General features: G+C 33.1%; 3 protein-coding genes across 3 annotated transcripts in view; all 3 read right to left on the bottom strand.

Annotated features, from left to right (window-relative positions):
• Positions 1–12,711, bottom strand: part of LOC133197744 (interferon alpha-inducible protein 27-like protein 2A) — a 31,891-nt gene extending 19,180 nt beyond the window's left edge. The window contains exons 1-2 of the mRNA XM_061333939.1: positions 12,641–12,711; positions 3,163–3,293 (exon numbers count right to left, since the gene is read on the bottom strand). Of these exons, the coding sequence (XP_061189923.1) occupies positions 3,163–3,293; positions 12,641–12,671 (162 nt within the window). The 5' untranslated portion in view covers positions 12,672–12,711. The remainder of the gene's footprint in view (positions 1–3,162; positions 3,294–12,640) is intronic.
• An 8,635-nt stretch (positions 12,712–21,346) lies between these two features.
• On the bottom strand, positions 21,347–22,309 carry LOC133197061 (uncharacterized). Its single transcript, XM_061332900.1, has one exon. The coding sequence runs from the start codon at positions 22,307–22,309 to the stop codon at positions 21,347–21,349; it is 963 nt and encodes a 320-aa protein (XP_061188884.1).
• A 34-nt stretch (positions 22,310–22,343) lies between these two features.
• Positions 22,344–23,908, bottom strand: LOC133197062 (uncharacterized). Its single transcript, XM_061332901.1, has 2 exons — positions 22,401–23,908; positions 22,344–22,353 (listed from the first exon to the last, which is right to left on the bottom strand). The coding sequence occupies exons 1-2, from the start codon at positions 23,906–23,908 to the stop codon at positions 22,344–22,346; spliced, it is 1,518 nt and encodes a 505-aa protein (XP_061188885.1).
• Positions 23,909–23,992: the final 84 nt, after the last annotated feature.

The following is a 23,992-nucleotide window of genomic DNA, read 5'->3' on the forward strand; positions in this document are numbered from 1 at the left end:
TTCCCATTCGAGGTCGGGATTTTCTGGTTTTTCACTGTGTAACCGGGTGATGACAATAGCTCTAGCTAAACACATCTTATCCCAGGGATTATCGATCTGAACGATAGATTTTTTTCCTTTCAGGAAAGTGTCCTTATTGATCATCAGGTGTTTGGTATTATTTCCACCACTTCCTTCTGGATATTTCACATGAAACATGTCGAATTCCATAGACCCGTCTCCCAGTTTAAAATCTTTTTTAGATTGTTGAACGGCTTCTATTTTGTTTAAAATGACCTCCTCGTTTAAATGTTTACATTGGGTAAACTCGTACCAGATTTCAGATTTCAGAGAAGGATGACGTATGTTCAAACGTAAGTAATCGTTAGGATTACACTGCATTTCATATTTAACCTTTTTTAACATGTCTCTAAATAATTGCCGAACAAATCCTTTGTTTTCTTCTTCTGGAAATTCCTCAAAATTGATATTGTATTTATTTTCTTGGGCTTTAAATTTTCTGGAATGTCTGGTGGAATCTAATCTCACTTTATAATACTGAGAAATGGGTTTGGGTTTCCCTGGTGGTTAATGAGGTGGTGATAAATGAGATGAAGAACTTGGTTGTTCTTCTTCTTCTTCATTTACATGACGTAAAGCTTATACTTGTTGATGACGATTGGTTTTCTGTATTCTTTGTAAGTACAAGGCATTTCGTTTTCTAAGATCTAATTCTCTATCTCTATTGTTATGAAGAATTTTATCTAATTCTTTCTGTCTTTTTTTCCATTTCTTAAGTTGTCGTGTGAAACGATCCATGTTTTATTTTTAACAACAGAATGAGCTGAAAATCAAAAGAAGACGGTTTTTATACAATAGATGACGTCACAATGCCCAGGTTGCTGTGATTTGGATGGGTGCCAAGATTTTAAGTAGGAGGAATTTTTTTTTTTTGCACACGGCACTAGTGCACAGGTGTTTTAAGAATAGGATCTCGTGGTGTTATAATTAGAGTTACAAAAGAACTAAAAATAGTTTTAGACTTATAAAAAATAGTGAAGATTAAAAATAGATTAAACTAAAAAAAATAGTAGAGACTAAAAATAGAATGGATTAGAAAGGTATATAAACCAGACCTGACAGTATATAGGATCAGTCTTATTTTTTAGTCAGGGACTTTAAACCAAACCTTAAGATGGAAGAAGAAAATTCCAGGACTCTGAATGATATGTTTGACTTGGCAACAATAATGGCTGGTATTGAACTACAGGAAAGAAAAGGGATAAAAAAAATCCTAGAGGATATATGTGGTATAATTCTAATTCTGAAAGAGAACCAGAAGGAAATAGCCAGTATAATAAGAAAAATGATTGAGGATCAAGAGAAATCAACTGATTTAATGGTACAACTTCAGAAGGATAACTCTGAGTTTAGAAAAATCCTAACAAAAGAAATTGGTGTGTTTAAAGAAGAAGTGATGGCTGAGATTCGTAAGGATAAATAAAAAGGAAAAAAAACAGAGAGAGTGATAAAAGAAATGTGATTTTCGTGTATAGGACTGTTCTCTGATCTTGTTTTTCATATTGTATTGTATTGTATTGTATTGTATTGGATTGGATTGGATTGGATCAATAATAAAAGGTTTTTGTTGAAATTTTTTGGGATTTTTTGTATTTTTTTAAGAAAAAGGGGGAGAGAAAAAGTGCACTTAATTGACCCGGCCAGCGCATTTTGGATTTTTTGATACGGTATCCTGTATAGACTTTCTTATTTTGACTTTTTTTTTACAGGCTATAACGGCCCCTATACGCCTGGATAGCCCCGGCCAGCGCATTTTGCATTTTTGCCATTTTTTCCATTTTTTTACCGGCTATAAAGGCCCCTATACTCCAGGATAGCCCCGGCTATCCTGGAGTAATCTACTACTTATAGCTTTGGATAGGAAAGATAAAGAGTTGAGCTAAAGGGCCTTCTACCTGTCTTCTCCTCGTTCTCGATGAGGGTAGATCAATTCACCAGTTTTCCGAAAGAAATAGAACAAAATAATGCTGTCTATTACTAAAACCCAAGTCCAGAATATTTGTTTCATACATATTTTTTTCAAATTTGTTAAGTGTCTCCATGGTAAAAAATGATGATGTACACTCTTAACACACTTTGAAAATTTTTAACATTTTCACGAAACCTCTCAGCTAAACGTTATATCAATGTGCCTGCGTTCTTCATGCTCCCTGCTACAAATCTATGGCCCGAACAACCAATCAAGTGCGTTGATTTTGTCACAAATTTAACGCACTTTAAAATTTTTTTTCAAAGTGCCTTTGATTTTATCCCAATTTTAACGCACTTTGAAAAAAAAAAATCAAAGTGCGTAATTTTTCAAAGTGCGTTGTCACATACCTTCAATAATTAATTTGCATTCACCAACTAAGTTCCACTCTGGAGCTTGGAACCACCAATTTCAGAAGTTTGGTAGAAGGTTGTGTTTATTATACTCAGTATTCATGGAAATAGTTTGCCTAATAAATATCGCTTGGTATTGAAGATTTTTTCAAAGATGCAGTATACTTCAATGACCAACGGAGACTGTAATACACCAGGAACCAAAAGTTTGACAATTTTGGTTGAGGGCTAAGTATTTATTGTAATCATGCTAGAATTCGATGAGTAAAAGAGAAAATTCACAAGTGTAATGTTTTTCAATACGAAAGCGTATCACTATAGAGGCTGAACCATGTGCCTTGGGCCATGATTTCACAATTTTGGTCGAAGGCAAAGTATATTGTTCAAAATCATGCAGCAATGCTATAAATGTCCATGAGATGAAATGCATTTCCAGTATGTGACCAAAAAAAGGCCAACCCTAGCGCCTGACTATTGATTCAAGGGTCATAAATTTCACAGTTATGATAAAATATTCAGTTCTCCATTATAATCAAGCAAACAGTTCGTCTGACTTGCCTGAGTAAAGTAGCAGATTCTTTAGAATATATTGCATTTTAAGAATACATGCATGACCATCTTGATCCCACCCTGGAAACTGAACTCAGAACCCATGACCAGGTTCTTAAAGAGTTCCCTGCTTTTTCCTAACCATATATATATATATATATATATATATATATATATATATATATATATATATATATATATATATATATATATATATATATATATATATACCTGTACAGCAGCTGCAATAGAACCTGCTGCCACGCCCACTTTGGTGAAACCAATCACACCTAAAACAACAGGTGCACCTATCAATGCCACCCCCGCCGTGACTCCTGATGCAGCTGCTATTGCCACAATCTCTGAAATAAGTGACATTTAGATGTATAATTTCTTAACCAATGAGAATCTAGATAACTATATGACTGTCGGTGATTATCAAGCGTCTCGAATGTCAAGCCCTACGGAAAATCCAAGGGTAACAGAGGTTTGTTCTATTAAGATCTGATTTGTATCAAAATTGAAGTAAACATTGAACGCGAGTAAATTCGGGATGTGATACTTTCGGAATTAAATAAAATTTAATTTGGTAACAATGGAAATAGCTTGGTAGTAAAAGTCTGAGAGGTAAGTTCATCGTTGAAAATGGGGTTTGGTATCCTGAGGAAGCAAGCAATACAGATCGAAAGGCTTTACAGAAGACAAGATTACACTTTTTACGTGCTGCATTATGGCGAAAAAATTTAGCCTTATTTTCTCTATTTTTAACATTTTTTTTCTTTCCATTTGTTTTGACAGAGTGGTTTTTTTTTTTTTGCTTCTTGATTTCTTTGTATTATCTTTTTTGTAGCAATTCGAAACGGTTATGTAGCTAACTTTTGACAAAATTATTGTGATTTTCCTCGGCAAATCAAAATAAAAACTTTGGGAATATTCAAGGCAGTCAAATGAATTTGCGTAGGTGAATGCTGTATCTATTCTAATTCTCATTATCGTGGAAGTTTATATACCAAACAATTGACTTATATATACTATTTTGGGGGGAACTCATTGACAATTAAAAGGTGAATCAAAGCTTTCTACAAAGTGGCTAATTGTAGATCCTGTGTCATAGAAAATGAAAGCTACACTAGTATAATTTTACTTTTTATCATTTTTTTTTTTTAAAATTTTTAAATCTCCAAATATATCTGAAACCTTTGCTACAGTTTCCCTCCTTTTGACACATTTTAATCTACTGTGTCAATCATTCTCTTGATATTTTGTTTTTTTCTGTTATATTATCTAAAAAATGAACGATAATGTGTTATTTCTCGTAATTATAAAGTATTCGAACTTTTGAAACTTACCCTTGTTCGAAAAAGATAAGGATTAATTTTTCAAGATCCGAAACTAAGCGACCATTCTTAATGAACTAGATTTTCTGGAAGCTGATTTACACAGGAATTTGTTACCTGCATTTAAACAAATACAGTTTACTGATGCAAGATAATGATGTGTTTAATTCCTTCAGTTTTTTGGCATGCACATGTTTATTCTTTGCGATTCTTTTGTACGGGCGTTTCTGCGTTTTTTTCTGCGTTTCTAAACTACTGGATCAGTCCATTTGCCTTCTACAAAAGGGGTGACACAATTATTTCGCGCCAAATGTCACATGTAAATTATCTTCGCGCCTTTTTCTTGGATTGTTCTATTGAATGGGTGATGGGTGAATGGGTGATATTCTATGGAAATAAATAACGTTTATTCTTTTAACCTGATTCTTAAGCTTCAGATTTTTTATTAACAGTAAATTTTATCTCATTTTTAAAAGAACACATTGTATATGGGCAGGCAACACTAAAGCAATGGATTTGCTGATTATTATTACTATAATCCCATAAGTGAACTAGTCCAATCATAAGCAAACTCCCTCGACCTAGTAAATGGGACATTTCTTCTTGATTCAGCCTGTTTCCCACCTTTACTTTCAATATTACATTTATTAATAATGTACGTTACAAGGTTAGGTTTTTAAAAAAGCTTAGAAAGTCAGCCAGTAGCATATTATTTCATGCTTTGTGATGAACAAGGATAGTGACAAGAGTAGGTCAGTTCCCATAGAGGAATGGGCTTAACTCCCGTAAGGTTCTAAGCAAAGAATCGGCAAAATGAGGAAGACATCATGATCTGTACTAGTTTTCATTTCATATAAAAGCACGATATTTTAATTATGAGAAATGTCCTGATATCGATTGAAAAGAAAAACTAAACAATTTTAAAACTGCACATAAAGATGTATTTTGAAACTCATTTATAATACATGTATATGGTAAGACCATCAGCGCGTGAGTTTCGTCCGGGGGGGGGGGGTTATTAGTGTCTTGTTTTGCTCTAGCTATAAAGTGTACATTCCATTTACTTTGAGTTCTAGAGCAGCATTGAAGCATTTTTGTCTCAAACACTTCAAGAAAAACAGAAAAAAATGTTAATAATTTACTTCGACGTCGAGAACGACGGAAAACAGAACAGTCTATAGGCCGTCTCATCAATCTATCACTGACCAGAGAAGTGCGCCCTCTAGTAAGAGAGTACATGTAATATGAATTTCTTTAGAATCATCTAACTATTTTCCCCAAAATTATAATCTACGCTATCGCACTTAGAGTTAGAGTTTCATCCCAACGTAACTTGTCAGCCCGTGGACTAACTAATAAATGATTGAATGGTGGCATGTCTTAGATATTTGTTAATCTGCAGTATATGGTTATGAGATTTGAGAAAGTCAATTGTATATCTTGTGTAATGAAGTATCGCAACTATGTCGCTCCTGATGACGGAAACGTTTAGCACTTCTCTTGCTTATACGTTCCATAGATATTGATTGATTAGTCAGGCAAGCTTTTTAAAAAGCTATATTACTTGTTACTAGTACTATTTGTCGTAGAAGAAGGGGCCGCTGACATGAACTTTCATATTACCGATTTCATCCTTTGAATGATACAATTTTTTCTACGAGATCTTAAATTGTAGCATATTTACATGTGAGTTTGAAATACCCGAGCTATATTTGTTCTATTTGTACACCACGTCATATATTCGTGTCTATACTTTACTGAATTCTAGTAACCAAAAAGTTACAATTATGAACAGCATCACACATATTTGTAATACATGTACATGTATATCAGAAAATAATTTTTATAATGTATACATTCTAATGTTGAATGTCTAATTCCACCCTCTTCTTACAAGGGTCTGATAGGCTATACATAAAACTGGTATGTGGACAAAAAATGTGTGGCTGAATTCCTTTAAAATAATATAGAGATTTTGTATCTTAGATCAACATATTAAAAATGTCATTATGAATCATATGTAAGATTCATTAAATTTGGAACCAAAGCTCGAATTTGAAGAAAAATGATTTTGGTAAAGTATATATATTTTGACTTATGCTTGAGATGCTTCATAATACCGTAGCCAGAATGCACGAAGAAATACAAGTATTGTTAATATATATACAGCAGAAACAAGTTCCATGACGCAACAATTAATATATAATGCGCCAGCCACCGAATTCTTCAGAAAAGACGACCTACATTACAGGAGGCATCAATATTATGGAACCCCAGAACGATTCTACCATACTGCTAACATTCTAACAATACCTACAAAATGATATATTGATGCAAGGCATCAATTAATCGGCCGCAAAATCATGGTACCCTGGATATATGTCACATAATAAATGATGTCGATGATTTCTGCAGATGATGGACATCACAGTTACTGTAAACGTGTGGTGTCCCGGAAAGGGCTATTTGCAAAAGTGCAGCAGCACGTACGTTGTTCACAACATGCTGTCGCGCTAACACACAACACGCCGTCAACCAAACACAACTTTACACAACATGCAGTCGCGCTAACACAAATCACGCCGTGAAGCTATATACAATACGCCGAGGCTCTAAAACAACATTACACAATCCGTTCTTAATAACGCAACGAGTTGTATTTTATGTTACATTATAATTAGCGAGATGGTGTGTAACTTTGTGTTATATTAGCGCGACGGCGTCTTGTGTAAAGCCATGTTAACGCGGGGGAGTGTTGTGTGAAAGCGCACCAGCGTGTGTGTAAAGTCGCATTAGCGTGACGACGCGTGTTGTATCTTTGCGCGACAGCGTGTTTTGAAGAGCTGTCTTAGCCAATCTGATTGTAACAGACTGGCGGCTTGTAACTCAGTAGCTGTTGCACTTTTGCAAATGATCCAATTGGGACACCATTTACACAACTCGTCGAAAAAAAATATATTCGTGTGTCATAGACAATTGTAGCAAATTCAACTCTTGTGTTCAAGCTAAGTACCTATTAAAAGTACTGTTATTATCCGGTAAATCGTATCGAGCGGCTTATATATATTTGAATAAATAAAAAACAGAATGCTATAGTCCAAATTAGATAAAATCTGTACTGTTAGCGCTTCAGCCATGTTGGCTCTTCAGACAGTTATCAGTTATAATAGCTGCTGTACAGGTAATATATCTATAACTGTCTGAAGAGCCAATATGGCTGAAAGTGCTAACAGTACAGATTTTATTTAATTTGGACTATAGCATTCTGTTTTTATTTATTTAAGTATTTTTTACTGTCCCAAGAATTTAACATATCAACGTATATATATATATATATATATATATATATATATATATATATATATATATATATATATATATATATATATATGTATATATATATAGTGCACTTCCTAACACAACCACAAATAGACCGGCCGCTCCTGCCAATGACAATGACAAGGAACTTAAAAATATTCTCATAACTGATGACATGATATGTACAAAGTGCACAAACTATGGAACGCCTTCACTGCCTTATAGCAGAACAATTTAATTACATTGAGTCAACCTCACATACATTGTATCAACTCATTATGGCGTTATAATAAAAGTTTATTATGTGATGTGAACATATCTTTACATTATCTCAACTGGATATTACGTGAGGTTAAATGTTCATGACGAGATGTAATGATTTGTTCACATCATGGCGATTCAGTGCTACATCAAGTCAAAAATTCTTAACTTTATGTAAAAATTCATTAATTTTATGTCAACTTACCTATTATATTATGTTAACTCTTTATCAAATGTTCTCGAAAATTCATGATTTCTCTGAAAATACCTACTAGATATTGTATCACCTTATCATTATATTATGTGAACTCTTTACTATATGGTGCAAGTAGTTCATTACATTATGTGAATTTATCCTTATATCAATATTAAGTCTTTATTATATGATGTCAGAATTTCATTACATGATCACAGGTACTTGTGGACAGGACCCCCCCCCCCCCCCCTCTAATATGCCCCACAGGTCAAAAAATATTTTTATGTATTTTTTTCATAAATTATTCTTCTAGTACACATTTACAATGTATTCCATAAGAAAAATCCAAAAAAATAACGCAGAATTAACGTTTTACTAAAAAATCATACCCGCGGTATTATAAAATAGAGAAGGTAAGTCACTTCCATTTGTTTACACTGGACCCCTCTTGGATATCAGGCCCGAAGTATCATTTACCTAATACATGTCACCGAAATGTGTCATGATATCTTGTTTCGGTAGATATTTTTGTCTTTAATCGTGCTATTTAATTGCCCAGGCATCCCATAATAATCCGAGTATTCATCGTCAAACGTGAAAAATGCTACAAGATTTGGAAATGTCAGAGTAGAAATTACGGAAGTGATGCAAAAACGACACCTAGCGTGTAACTCTCGAGTTCCGAGTGTTATAGAACTAAGGGAAAAGTCAGAGGTCTACGAAAAAGTTCGGGAAAATGTTGATAAAGAAGTCGAAATTGATTCATTAGAATTAAATTCTGATTAAGATTTTCGAGATGAGCGAGGGTAGTCGTCAATATTCCCTTTAAAGGATGTTATCATTGATACCAAGTAGCGGTTTAAAAATCGCTTAAACATTTATTTACAACTTACAAGATATGTAACCCCCCTTCCCCTTCTACATGGACATGCTTGCAATTAATTCCGATAATATTAAGCTTAATAATTATGTGTATTTTTTAATATTCGTATGCGATGATTATCATTTGCCAAGGAATTTAAATGTGAGTCTTTTCAAAATTAATTCTTAAGAATGAAAATCAGAACCCCATTTTTTTTTTTAAATAATTTTCATGCTCTTCTTTACTTTCGCGTCGCACTGCTGAGTTTATTTCTGGCCTTGATTACATATATATCAAGCTGCTATTATTTTAATTGAACAAACGGAAGCTTAACTTCTATAAAATAAAGACTTTTAAAAAAGTTCTTTTGGTACGTCTTTTCTAACAGTCATAGTTAGATAATTGCAACTTGTATTACGTAGCAATTGACGTTTAAATATTGCATGGGTTGTACAACCATTCATCAACCGGTCAATTTGTTTTTCTCCAAAACTGTAACTTGTAATGACGTTGCACAGCCCCCGTCCCCAAATTAATCAATATTGATTAAATACATGTAGCGAATTCATAACAAATGGGGAAACAAAGAGATTTTTTGTACAGTTTTAAATAATCACATTTCTGTCTTTACTTATTTTTAAAACTAGTTTATCATTCTAAATATTATATTTACTACCACATTAATTTAACGGATATCCACCTTTCCGCAGACACAATTTAATGAAAATTCCATGTCCACGCAGATGGGGAAGGCGGCCGAGGTGGAGTGGCGGGGGGGTTACATGTCAAGTTTATAATGTTTAAGAGATTTTTAAACCGCTATTTGGTATCAATGATAACATCCTTTAAAGGGAATATTGACGACTACCCTCGCTCATCTCGAAAATCTTAAGCAGAATTTAATTCTAATGAATCAATTTCAACTTCTTTATCAACATTTTCCCGAACTTTTTCGTAGACCTCTGACTTTTCCCTTAGTTCTATAACACTCGGAACTCGAGAGTTACACGCTAGGTGTCGTTTTTGCATCACTTCCGTAATTTCTACTCTGACATTTCCAAACCTTGTAGCATTTTTCACGTTTGACGATGAATACTCGGATTATTATGGGATGCCTGGGCAATTAAATAGCACGATTAAAGACAAAAATATCTACCGAAACAAGATATCATGACACATTTCGGTGACATGTATTAGGTAAATGATATTTCGGGCCTGATATCCAAGAGGGGTCCAGTGTAAACAAATGGAAGTGACTTACCTTCTCTATTTTATAATACCGCGGGCATGATTTTTTAGTAAAACGTTAATTCTGCGTTATTTTTTTGGATTTTTCTTATGGAATACATTGTAAATGTGTACTAGAAGAATAATTTATAAAAAAAATACATAAAAATATTTTTTGACCTGTGGGGAATATTAGGGGGGGGGGGTCCTGTCCACAAGTACCTGTGTACATGATGTGAAAAAATGGTCACATATGGTTAATCCTTTACTACATTATGTTAACAATATGCTACATGATGGCGGAAATCCATTACGTGATGTGAATTTGCCTTTACGTTTCGGCATTTCATTATTACGTTATGCCACTGTACCTTTACAGTGTGCATAGTCTGTTGTCAGCGTATCTTATATTATTTCAGCTCTTTGTGTGAAGTAAAAATATCTTTATACGATACAGAAAGTTTACTATATGAAGTTTATTTATACCGACCATTACACAGATTATACTCCTTCATTAGGTTATGCCGAAAGTTCATTTTGTGGCATCAATGTTATGTTAGGCACGCAAAATAAAAAGACATCTAATATAAAATTATATACTAGACCTAATTATTCCTCAATTAAATATCAAGTTTAAACTTATGTAGGATTAAGTTACTGTAGAATCTTTATTAACTGATGTAAAATTATTTTTCTTTAACGCCGAAATTCGATCACGTAAGTTTAATCTGACAATTTTCGTCCATCAAATGTTACATAAAATTTTGTTTTATGCAGTAAAAAGGTTTTTTTTTTAAATTATGAATTATTCTTTCATAAAAGTCTATTATTTCTAATCTTTCTACAAGACATTGTCTTTAGCTTTTTATCATCTGTTAACCATCCCTTTTTTCAATAAGTGTAAACTCATCTTATCACATGTGTGTGCGTGCTTTCTATGGCACGGACATTTGGTTTAGATGGGGGGGGGGGGGGGTCAGATTTTGGAGATAGATATTCTGGCCCTGGAATGGTTGGAAAAAAGACTGGTTCACCCCAATCCCCCTCTAACAGGACCGTACGCAACGGTTTCAAAGTTTTGGGGGGGGGGAACTTCTCAAAAAAAATCTGACCAAAAAAAAAAACAAAACAAAACCAAAAAAAAAAAACACCTAAATTGACCAAAAAAAGGGGGGGGTCAACTTCCCCAAATATTCTGACAAGCAACAAAAAGGAGGGGGGGGGGGGCAAACAACATCTAAAGGTCAATTTACTACAGCAAAATATTATACTCAGAAAAAAGCCCCCCCCCCCCACCCGCGTTCTACGGGTCTGTCACAGTACCGAAATCGCAGTCTTCCACGTCCACTCTACACTAAATCGACGCAATTATGTCCTCTTTCAACAACACAAACGTAAAGATAAATTCACTGAAAACGTACCAAACATTCGTTATCAAGTAATGAGTATTGACATATTAAAGATGTTTTCACATTACATATAGTAATATTTCGAGAGATACAGATTTGAAATAATGTAAATGTATTTTTACATCACGTAATGAACTTTTGGCACCAACGTAATAAAGGGTTAACACAATATTAATTAAGACATTTTTACATCACATCAGAAAGAGTTAACATAACCTAACTATATATCCACATCATGGGATGGAGTTTTGACATTATGTAATAAAGAGTTGATATAATATAAAGATATGTTCATATTATGTAATGAAAACTTTTTCACACAACGTAATAAAGTATTGACATAACGTTAAGATATATTCACCTCACATCATCGTGCTTTTGGCGTAATATAAAGATACATTCACATCCCGTAATAATGCTTTGATATAATGTAAAGATACACTCACTTCAAGAAATGGGCTTCTGACCTAACGTAATGCTAAGTTTAATTTATGTAAAGATATTTTTACTTTACGTAATGCAATTTTGACATCACGTAATAAAGAAATGAAATGATGTAAAGAAACATTCATTTCACGCAATAAAGTTTTGACACAGTGTAAAAATATTTTCACTTCACATAATGAACTTCTGCCATCAAGTTATAAAGTGTTAACATAATGGAAGAATATATTTACTTCGTGTATTATAGTATTGACATAATGTTAAGATATTTTTACCTCACTTCATAAAAAGTTGACATCACGTATAAAGGTATGTTCACATCACGTAATGATAAGTTGACATAATGAATGTATATTTTTATCCTATAAGGCAGTGATGGCGTTCCATACAACTCTCTCAATTATAGTACCCAAAAGTGTACACATTTTGCTAAGTTGATTTTAATACTTGTTATTTGTTGCATCAAAAAGCATTTCAAATTTGAAAATAAAATTGATTCGTTTGAAAATATATCGGTAAATACATAACCCGAGAGTTCTTTAAAGATACATCAGTACATTTGATTAAGTAATGAAATTCATCCCCAATTTTATTGCAGTAACATAATTTACAAATTCCGTTTTCTTTAGGGATTAAACATGATTAAGTTACTTACTATGTGACTCCATTATTTTGGTTGTGTCCATATATCATGAGCCTAGGGTAGTTATGAATGATAACAAGAAAAAGTATGTCGGTCAGCTCAACGAGATCCGGTATCCTCAATAAATTTGAAAAGAATAAATAACTTTATCTATTCTTTTTAATAGTTTAATCAACGTTTAAATTTTTGTTTTAAATACAAATAATAAACAATTAGTTATTTTTTATGCAAGTTTTTTCCCCATACGAATTTAATAATGCAAGGAATGACTTTGACATTTTCGCGCGGTTTCTAATCAAAACAAAAACATGCCGGCTGTCAGAAAGTTTAGAAACTACCAAGAAGTACAAGCATTTCTCGAAGATTTAGAAAAAAGAAAAACAGCAAGATTCATTACACAGAGAATTAGCAATAAAGGACACTTTCAAGTAAAGGGAGATGGTACGGAAAAGTATTGAAAGCTGATTAACTACAACTTATCACAAATAATGAAGGCTTTTTACGATTTGCATAGTCGATACAATACTTAGATAAAACTTTTGCTGGAAATGGTAATTTAGTGAAGAAGGCTTATAACGATTCGAATGATCGACACTGAAAGTATTAAAAACGTTTAATTATTTGTTATCAATCGCATCTTCCCGGGCCTTTCCTGCAAGCTTGGAAAAACAAGTGGTTGTTTTTCGGCTTGTCGGAAAGGCCCGAGAAATTGCGATTGATTCGTTTTCACTTGGTATCAACCAACAGGAAGAATTTATTTTATTTTACGAAACGATGAAATCAGATTGAAATCAACGTTATTGACAGCCTTGCACCTTTCAATATTGCCGTCGATCAAGTCCTCGGTCTTCTCCGATTGTATGTTATCTAAGGATAAACATGGTAAAAATTAGGGAAAACTGGGGGAAATGTGCTGATTGTGTATTCCTTCTAATTTTTTTAAAGAACAAACAAAAAGCAAGGTATTTCGAGGTAACATTTTACCTGCACTTCCTCTGACGAACAACAAAACAAGTAATATACAAGACCATCAAAGACATTTGCTAAAAATATACAAAAATATTAATGAACTTTAAAGCGACACTGTGACGGACAAACGGGAAAATTGACAACAGTAGAATTTTTGCATGGCACATGCAAATTTTGTTCAGTTCTTGAAGATATTAGGTTTCAGAAAATTACAGGTTTCAGAACCTAAAAAATCTAAATTAATGGAGAAAAATAAAAGTAAAATAAAAATCTTTGTAAATATTGCTTCACTTCTTCCTCTTTATTGTACGCATGCGCTGAAAAGTTGAAGAATTTACCATGGTTTCAATTCCATAGATATAAATGTCGGATGACTGAAAATTTTGATGCAATCTTCAAAAAAGATGATCATAACTTATTCCTTACTTCTGCTTGCCCCAATTCAATGTTGTTTACAAGTTCCACGCTAAAAATAAAGGACGCGTGACCTTGACTTTGTTGACATTGACGATAAAAACAAAGCGATAGATACAACATTTGTTTTTCCGACACTTATATTTTGCAGTTTTTTTCTTGCTTTACAGTGCAGTTAAGTTGTCAAAACTTCGCTATATTCATATTTCACAGAAATCTTTTGTTTTGTGATACAATTTTCTTAAAAGAAACACATGGTTTTGACCCATTATGCAACTATAATTTAATTCTGGTTGTCACGTTGAATTTGATTGGATAAAAAATTTACTTTATATCGTATAAAATGGGTTGCCTACGTCACAATGACTTGCGTCAAAAACGTATCAATCCGCCTGACGTTACATTCAAATTTTGTACAAATTGAAGTCATTTTTTTTAAGGACAATCATCTTTTTTTCCTACACCAACTGAAAGAATATTAAATTGTATCAAATTTATACGGTATAAACTGGGTTGGAACAGTTTACGCTTTTTTATAAACCGCTTCGCGGTTTATAAAGCGTAAACTGCCCCAACCCAGTTTATATCGTATAAAATGGGTAGCTATTAAATTCATTCCTTAATTAAACGGAAGATATGTGTCTATGCAACATACTAGTATTTAATCATAAAAAATAATAATAATAAAATACATTAATAAAAATAATAATTATTAAATATTAAAAATATTAATAAGAAAAAATAGTAAAAAAAACCGTGCGCGTTGAATGCATTTTCTTACCACTCTTAAAATTATAATAAGGAATGAAATAGCTTATAAAAGCGAGCAAGAGTTGTTCCTAAAAAAAAAAAAAGAACTTTAAAAGAAGGAGAAAAAACACCTTCCCTCACATCAGGGGTTTGCTCATGTATTAAATAAGGAAGAAATAAAATTAGGGATTTCCATCGCTGCAGTTGACCGAGAATTATTTGAGATGACAAAGAGTAATACACACGGATACTCGTGAATACTTTGTGTCCAGTATAAATTCAAGTACCACTTACAGTTCAACGAATGTGACATTTACTTATTTACTCCAGAAGGTCAGGGCTAAATCAGTGACTCATTGCTCACTCGAATCAACAATATTCTTGCTGGGACGTAAAAGACCATACATTAAATCAAGTTTTTGATATGGTCGAGACTATGGTCGAGAGACCATAATTTCACCAACCTATGTTTGCTTATTTTTGTGTGACTTACTTATAGCCTTGCTTTTCTGAAGAACATTTTAATATTGAATCAAATCTATAAAATCCAATCTTTATTTATTGATGCTAATTGTAATACTAAACTTTTACCATACGCTTGAATCTCGAATTTCGTAGCTCGAACCTCGAATGAGCCTTCTGGTCTTTCGTATTATACTCATCGCAAACCAGTTATTTATTTAATTGTGTTGCAAATGTTTCTTGAATCGCGAAATATATTTGTCACCGATACATTGCAAGCTGACAAATAAAAAAAAATGTTCCAAATGAAAGTTGGCTTGCAGTATCAAAATGCTTTGAAGAAGTCTTTTATACAACTACTCCACATTATTATTCTTCATTTTTCAGGAATGGAGCAGCACAAAGCATAACATTTTTTTTTTTAATTTTCATCGAAGATTACCTATGATATTAACAGTTTATCACAATAAAAATCACGATTATTTATTATCTTTGACTTGATATATGATATAGACTAAGATGAAAAAATATGTTTTTTATTGTTAAAGCTGATCTTTAAAGCAAAAGAGAGAGGAGTGAATCAAAACTTGTCTGTACCAATTTATAATTATATTTTAAAAAATCGAAGCTAGTTGAAGTAAGAGACCATTGGACTGCAACGATCATCTGAGTCACATTGGGTTAGGCCATTAATGTCCCCCTCCATTTTTTTTGTAATGAAAGTTTTTGTCCTTACCTTGTGAACCCACTCCAGCCCCAATGGATCAAATCAATGCGAATACTCTGTGATGTAAGCAGTTAAATTCCATACATAAGTTTGCAGCAATTTTCATAGAAATATAGCTCTATTTTTTTTTAAATTAGCAGATTCAAACATCCATTGAAATTCTTAGATTGCCAAATCATGTGAGCAATTCTGATTCACTAGCAAATATAGCCATGCAATAAAATTGTCATCTCAAAGATGGAACTTTACATTATAAAAAATTAAAAACTTTCATTATGAATGTTTTTGTGTTATAAATTAAATGGACACAAATAAAAGAAATGACGTGTCATATGACTAATCATGTTACTAATTAGAGTCATACATTAAGAGTGGACAATAAATATTGCCAGCTGTTTCAAAAATTTGATTGATTATAGAATTAAAAAATGGTATTATAGAAATAACTGGAACATAACACATTTTCATTTTTGTCATGAGAAATGTTTTAAAGACATTGGGATAATACATTTTTGCAAAGTGAGATAATTTTTTCTGCTCAATTTTATTCAATATTACTCTGTAAGATTGATTGATTGTTGTTTTACGTCTCTTGCAAAAAATTTCCACTCGTGCGAGACGTAATTCTGTTAGAAAAAATGGACCCAAAATCTATTTAGGTAAACGTACGAAGTCCATATACCGAGACTAACTACCTGATAGTGATGCACAAAGCTCAAATGAAAAACTTAGCAATTAAATAAACTGGTATTATTTTCAATGACTGTGTTTAAAAAACAGATTTTAGTTTTAACCGATTTACTTGTAAAATTCAGTTATCACCACTTTTTACATTTGTTTACATTTGAGAAAAGAGAATTTGAAGCAAACTATTGTTAAAGTTTTAAACAAGAAAACTAAATATTGACTTTGTTTATCGCGTTATAAATGAAATGAGTTTTTTTTATACAATGAAAACAATTGCTTGACAGATTGATGATGATGATCTTAAATATGATTTTTGGTGCAAAGTTGCAAATGGTGCTTGTTTTGTTCCGTCTGCATGTCAAAAAATATATCGATTTTATAAGGCAACATTACTAAACTATGTAAATGTACAAGTAACAAAGAATTTGTTTACAACAAATAATAAAACTAAATATTTTAAGTAGTTGACCTCAGTTGTAGTTGTCCTTAGGATTAATATTGCCGAAGAGGCAATTATAACCTAATGGGAATTCCAAGATAAGCAACAATTGTTTAATAAATGGTACATGTACTTTCATTTTCCAATAGCTAAGGAGGACAAGGGATTGAGAAAGTGTGAAAAGGCCGTGAATGCTCAAACTTTAAATAAATAACAGAAATGAAAATAAAATGAAAAATAAGCCATTTATTTACAGACATTATTTTTTCTATTTTTTCCTTCTACATGTATTGTGTCCTGTATATTATTTTGACACAAAATGAGCATTTTAACAAATTTTATTATTATACCTCATTATACTACTACCACTACTACTACTCCTACTACTACTAATGATAATATAAAACGCGTCAGTTGTTTAAACACTCATGTAACTCAGAGAATAAAGACGTCAAATATCTTGGCCTCAGCAACCAGGCTAGCAATATTGTCTTACCTCTTCGGAACACTATCACATTTTTGCTATCAGAGTTATCTTTCTTGGCTTAGAAAACCCAGCAGATGTATACAGTCACTGCAGGCCCATCGGAAGGAAAGAAGGGCAATAATTTTCCGTGTACATACTATAAAGTAGGAAAAATCCTTATCTGCTGTTGTACCCCCTCAATAACTTTCCCAGTATACAGCTTCGTGTAGTTTTTATATTTTTATCAGAAATGGAAGTCACATTTTTACAATGTGATATTGTGTAACGAGACAACAAAATATATTTTAAAGTTGAAGGTTTATCTTATTTATTTTCATTTCAATGATTAAAAATATAATTCAGAAATAATATTTGGGAGGACTTGGATATACCCTTGCTTTACAATTCAAAAGATATAGCCCGAAAAGATTTGACGATAGATAGCAAAAGAATTCAAATACAAAGAGAAAATATCTTAAAATTATCTGAAACATTCCCTTCAAGATACATCAATTGTATTAAGATTTCAGGATTCATGTAGAGGAAAAGTTAATAACACATAAAAGGTGCATCAAATGGTCACAATTTTGATACTAGAATTTAAGTGATGAGAAGGAATAATTCGCCTTCTACTTTGTTTTACTTAGGTCCATGTAAATTACTTTACCAGAATGAGGCGAAATTGATGCATAAACAAGGCATGAAGGGGGCCTATGGGTTTCTATTACGCAATACTTCGCGCATTATAGTGAAATAAAGGGTATTTACACTTTTGAAATGATAATGTTACAAGATATATAAAATTCAACAAAATTAATTAGTCACAAGTAAAATATTTGTAAAACATTGTTGAAAAAAAACATTTTAAAACAATTTTTCAACTTATAGGTAAATGGCGTCGTTTTAGTGTGTTTGTTATATTATGATAAACTGAAGTTTCTTAAGGAGGGATTCTTGTCTTGTTTCTGTCTGAATGAAATACTCAATATTTTAATACTAATATTCAAAGTATATTGCTTACATGTCTTTTATATTAAGCTGTTATGGATTTTAAGGATAATATATTTTTTTCCTTTTCGTAATTGTACAACTTGAAATAGAAATGCCAAACCGATTTTGAAATCTAGCAGGGACTATATTTTGGCGGAACGGCGGCGTATGAAAATATAACCTTTTCTGCCTCTCAAAATTACTTCAGAACAATGAATTTAGTTGTCATTTTTAAACAATGAAAGGCTTAAAAGAAATTTTTGAAGTAACTAAAATAAATAATTATTGACTGAATGAAATATATTGAGATACCGAACAGTATTCAAGCTCAAAAATTAAACAATGCAAATTTTGGAGCAGAGCAAACACGGACATCTAAAACATCAGAGATGGGATCAGGTCATGTAGTTTTAAAATATATCAAATAAATACGATTTTCCTAACAAACAAAAATCTTGTGAGCCTTTGAAAGCTTCCCATCCAAGGACATATTTTATCAAAAAATCAGTAAAAAATATTTTTCTCTCTTATCAAACGGCCAGAACGTTTTGATTTGTATCATTTTGTACCTCTACCTGGTCCAATATCTAGTAAGTTGAATTATTTATCTCAGTTTGGTAGTATTATCTGATAGACTTTCTGTGATATAATTTTTTTTGCAAAAAGAAAAAAAAAATCTTTTGAAATAGAAGTAGGCATCACATGATTGGCAACAGTCATTTTTTTTTTTTAAATTTTAATGTCAATGGAAGGTAATGACCTTGATGTGACCTTGCTTTTTAAATAAAACGGTCAAATTTAATATCACTGATACCATCACTTAGTGACAATGCCTTCTTGAATCTATGAAAATTTCATTAATTTTTAAATACAATAAATGTGAGAAGAATCCCTCCTTAAGAGGGGGTTATAAAAAGTGTTATAAAAAAAAAAAAAAAAAAAACGCACCAAACATATGCTCTTGAATTTTTCATACAGGAGGTTTAAGATCTTACAATTTTTTCAAATTTTCGTAATAAATCCTTATTGTGCCCTGTTAACAAATTTGTATTTTTTGTAGGTTTTCTTTTCTGTTCTTTTTTTAATAGATCGATCACTTTTTCATTAGTATCTCTCATATTTATAGTAGTCCATAAAACAGGAAAACAGTAAACTTTGACATTTTGAGATTCCTCCTCTTGAAACCAGACAATATAAATTTGCGTTTCCTACATATGATGCACAATATTGTATTTAATTCTTATCACATAAAATGATTTAAACAAAACATCTTTTGTTGTATTTTTTTTTTTTAAAAGTGTCCCCCTACAATCATATAGTAAATGTAAATGTATTTTGAGATGGTCCCTAAAAGAACCCAGACGGGTAATTTTCTTGAAACTTACACATGACTCAGTGTAGGCTACCAATGACGTAAAATTAAAGTTTTTCTATCGTAGTTTATACAAATAACCCAGTCGGCTACCTTTCATATCTTTGAGTATCCTTTCTCCTGGATATATATTGCACTCAATCTGTCACGTTGTACAGTTTTTGAAAAATGAAAACTCATTAAAAATTGATTTTGTCCTGGGTATAAGTTGATAGATTCGTCATATATCAAGAGTTAATTCTTTGACGCAAACTAGATTTCTTGTAAATAAGCAATAAGCAACACAATGTCAGTGAAATCATGATAATTGTCATAGAAGTTTTAACCAAAGAGGAAAATAAATGATGTGTTATGCAAGTAATTGAAATCCATATCTTATGCTTGTCAAGTCATGATATGCAATTGATCATTGTAGTGTTCTCTTGTACCAACGACACAGGTTCAATTCAATGTCTTTATTAACATGGACACATTCTGGCATTGTATAACAAAGTCCTTGTCTCTGACATAGTATGACAAAGTCCCTGTTTCTGACATAGTATGATAAAGTCCCTGTCTCTGACATAGATTGACTACAAATGAAATGTAAATATAATAAATACTTGTACTCAATACAGAATGTACATATAATGTAACCTTTTATCAATATAAATCATGACACAAAAAGTGCTCCTTATATTAAACTTTGTAAACAGTGGTAATATGACAAATTCCTACTCAAATTCAATGTAACAAGTAAATGCATATAGCAGACAGTATGTAATAAATAATTAATATATAATTACAGTGATGTATGTCTGGTACTTTCAGCTAGAACACAACAAACTACTGCACTCATTGATCTAAAAATGGCGCTCGTGCATTTCTCAACATTTGATAAACGTATCATTCTGATAAAATTGGAATGCACAGAAATCGAAACTTACGGACAAAATTGGAATTCAAAATAAAATATACAGATTGTCCATTACACCGGCCCATAATGTGTTTTTACAAAAACATATTTATCAAAAATGGACAAAACAATGTATCCAAAATGAGTTAATTCATTAAACGTTTCATTGCACAAAGGTTCACTGATTTGTTTTCTCTTTTTCACAATCTGTTTCCAAAAGAAGACAAAGTTTTGTCACTGGCCGCGTAATAATGGAAGACACTGTCTTTATCCTTGCAACACGCACAACATCATAGTTGTCCTTTATCACTTCGAGCACTCTACCAAGATTCCATGCGTTTCTTGGAGTGTTTTCCACAATGAGAACTAAATCACCCTCTTGTAAGTTTCTTTCCTGCTTCAGCCACTTCTGTCTCTGTTGGAGAAGGGGTACATATTCTCTGATCCAACGTGTCCAGAAAACATCAGCCAAATACTGAATCTGCTTCCATCGACGTTTTGCGTAGTTGTCAGATGTATGGAAAATTCCAGGGGGAAAGCTCTCTCCTTATCTCATGAGTAGTATATGATTTGGTGTAAGTGCACAAAGGTCATTCGGATCATCTGAAGCTTCTGTAAGGGGTCGTCCATTCATAATAGCTTCAATTTCACAAAACAAGGTTAACAGTCCCTCATCATCCAAATGAATTGTTTGTTCATGTAGAACAGAATACATGATTTTCCTGACTATCCTGATGAGGCGTTCCCATACTCCTCCAAAGTGAGACGCAGCCGGTGGATTAAAGCTCCATTCAATTCCTGACTGTAATACTTGACTGGAAATGCTGTTCGTATTCCAGGAATGAAGTGCTGTTCTTAGCTCACGTTCAGCACCTACCAGATTCGTTCCATTATCAGACACTATATAAGTTGGTTTTCCTCGTCGTGCAATAAGCCTTCGAATGGCGTCAATACAGGAGTCTGTATTCAAGGAAAAGGCAACCTCTAAATGTACTGCTCGGGAAGATAGACAAGTAAATATGACACCGTACCGTTTTACTATGCTTCTTCCTCTTTTAAGCTCAAATGGACCAAAATAATCCATTCCCACTCGAGTAAAAGGGGGGTCATCAGGTTTCAGTCTCTCGCTGGGAAGGTCTGCCATTTTCTGTTTCAAAGTAGGTGCCTGATATCTTCTGCATATAACACATCTGGAAATGATGGACTTCAAAATTGATGACACACCAAGAATCCAATATTTCTCACGAATAAGTGCCAGCGTTGAATTTTTTCCCAAGTGTCCGACAGATTTATGTGCTTCCTCTGCTATTAACCTGGCTAATACAGACTCTTTGGGAATAATAATTTGATGTTTACTGTTAAGAGTTGTATCCAGTTTCTTAAGTCTACCGCCTACACGTAGAACTCCATTGTGAACAATTGGGTCTAACTTGGCTAATCTTGATAACCTTTTAACAACTCCATTTTCACTTGAATTCAAGTCTTTAAATTCTTGGGCAAAATGCTTCATCTGCACATACTTCAAAATGTCTGTTTCTGCTCTGTCAAGAATGTCTACATTTAATGAAGGTCTTTGTGTATCATTTTTCAATCTGTTATGCTTTTCCTTCATTTCTAATTCTTGTATTTTCTCTTCTGTCAATCCCTCCGATATCATTCTTGATCTCCATTCTCTTTTCCTCTTCATTATTCCTTTGAGGTTTTCTCGCGATAAGAGTAGCCATCCAGTCACTGTTTTCAGCTTTTTCCAGGAAGAGAAGTGCTGGAGTAATCTCTCCATTCCTTCTACTGTTTCTGTTTCAACTGCTGTGTTGACGCTGTCCTTTATTTCAGCACTGTCAATTTCTGATGAGTCGCTAATGATTTCAGTAGACGGCCATGAAACATCTGCTTTCCATAACCACTCAGGACCACTGAACCATGCTGCTGAGTCAAGAAATCTACTTACTACTGGTATTCCCCTTGACGCAGAGTCTGCTGGATTATCTTTAAAGTTGACATAGTGCCACTGGTTGACTGTAGTTGCTGCATGAATTATGGCAAGCCTATTGGCAACAAATGTTTGAAAACGAGTTTTTGTGTTATTTATGTAACGAAGAACTGACATGCTATCTGTCCAGAAGTAAACTTGATCAACTTGGTATTCCAATTGTTTTGTAACTATCTTACATAATTTCACTGCTAAAGTTGATGCCGTCAACTCAAGCCTCGGTATTGTCACTGTTTTTAACGGTGCCACTCTTGACTTTCCAAGAACAAAGGAACAGTGGATTTGTCCAGTCTCACTGATGAGTCGTAGATATATAACAACTCCTATTCCAACTTCACTTGCATCTGCAAAACAGTGCAACTCCTGACATGTCGTCCTCCCGAAGTCTTGTGGCTTGTAGCATCTTTCAAGTGTTACATTTTCAAGTTCTTTTGCTTGTGTCAGCCAATTTTTCCAGTCCTTAAGCTGACTTCCTTTAATCTCTTCATCCCATCCAATTGAATTTTTGCACATTTTTTGAAGAAGTGTCTTTGCTGTCATCACAAAAGGTGACACGATACCAAGAGGATCAAATATTGAGCTCACTATTGATAGAATTCCTCTTCTGGTTGTTGGCTGATTTTTAATGTTTATCAGAAATCCTAAATGGTCACTGTTAACAAGCCAGTACACACCTAGTGCACGTTCTACAAGTGTTTCACTTTCACCTTTGAGGTTCCATTCCTGCACATCTTTAGCTCGATCATCTTCTGGAACAGATTCTAAGACTTGTTTTGAGTTATTAATCCATTTTGTCAGATGAAAACCACCTTTGCTACAAAGTGTAGACAGATCTTTAATGAGTAAGGCCGCTTTCTTCTCTGTGTCAACCGAAGCCAAACAGTCATCTACATACATATTCTTGAGTACTGTGGTCACCACTGTAGGATCAAAGTCGGAACCATATTCTTTAGCTGTCTGTTGTAGTGCATAGTTACAGCAAGTTGGAGAGGAAGTGGCTCCAAAGATGTGAACTTTCATTCTGTATTGTTCAGGGTTGGCATCCAGATTGCCATACTTCCACCACAGAAATCTTAGACAGTCTCGATCTTGTTCAGGGATTAATACTTGGTGAAACATAGCCTCAATATCTCCTTGTATAGCAATTTTCTCCTGACGAAATCTTAAAAGTACACCAAGTAAACTATTTGTTAGATCGGGTCC

The sequence above is a fragment of the Saccostrea echinata genome, unplaced genomic scaffold (genome assembly GCF_033153115.1).
Source record: "Saccostrea echinata isolate AGI-Se365-2 ecotype Australia unplaced genomic scaffold, CSIRO_AGI_Sech_v1 ptg000030l, whole genome shotgun sequence".
Classification (NCBI taxonomy): Eukaryota; Metazoa; Mollusca; class Bivalvia; order Ostreida; family Ostreidae; genus Saccostrea; species Saccostrea echinata.

Excerpts from the sequence above, each read along its gene's own strand:
- LOC133197061 (XM_061332900.1), bottom strand. The coding sequence starts at position 22,309 with ATGAAGCATTTTGCCCAAGAATTTAAAGACTTGAATTCAAGTGAAAAT.
- LOC133197062 (XM_061332901.1), bottom strand. The coding sequence starts at position 23,908 with ATGTTTCACCAAGTATTAATCCCTGAACAAGATCGAGACTGTCTAAGA.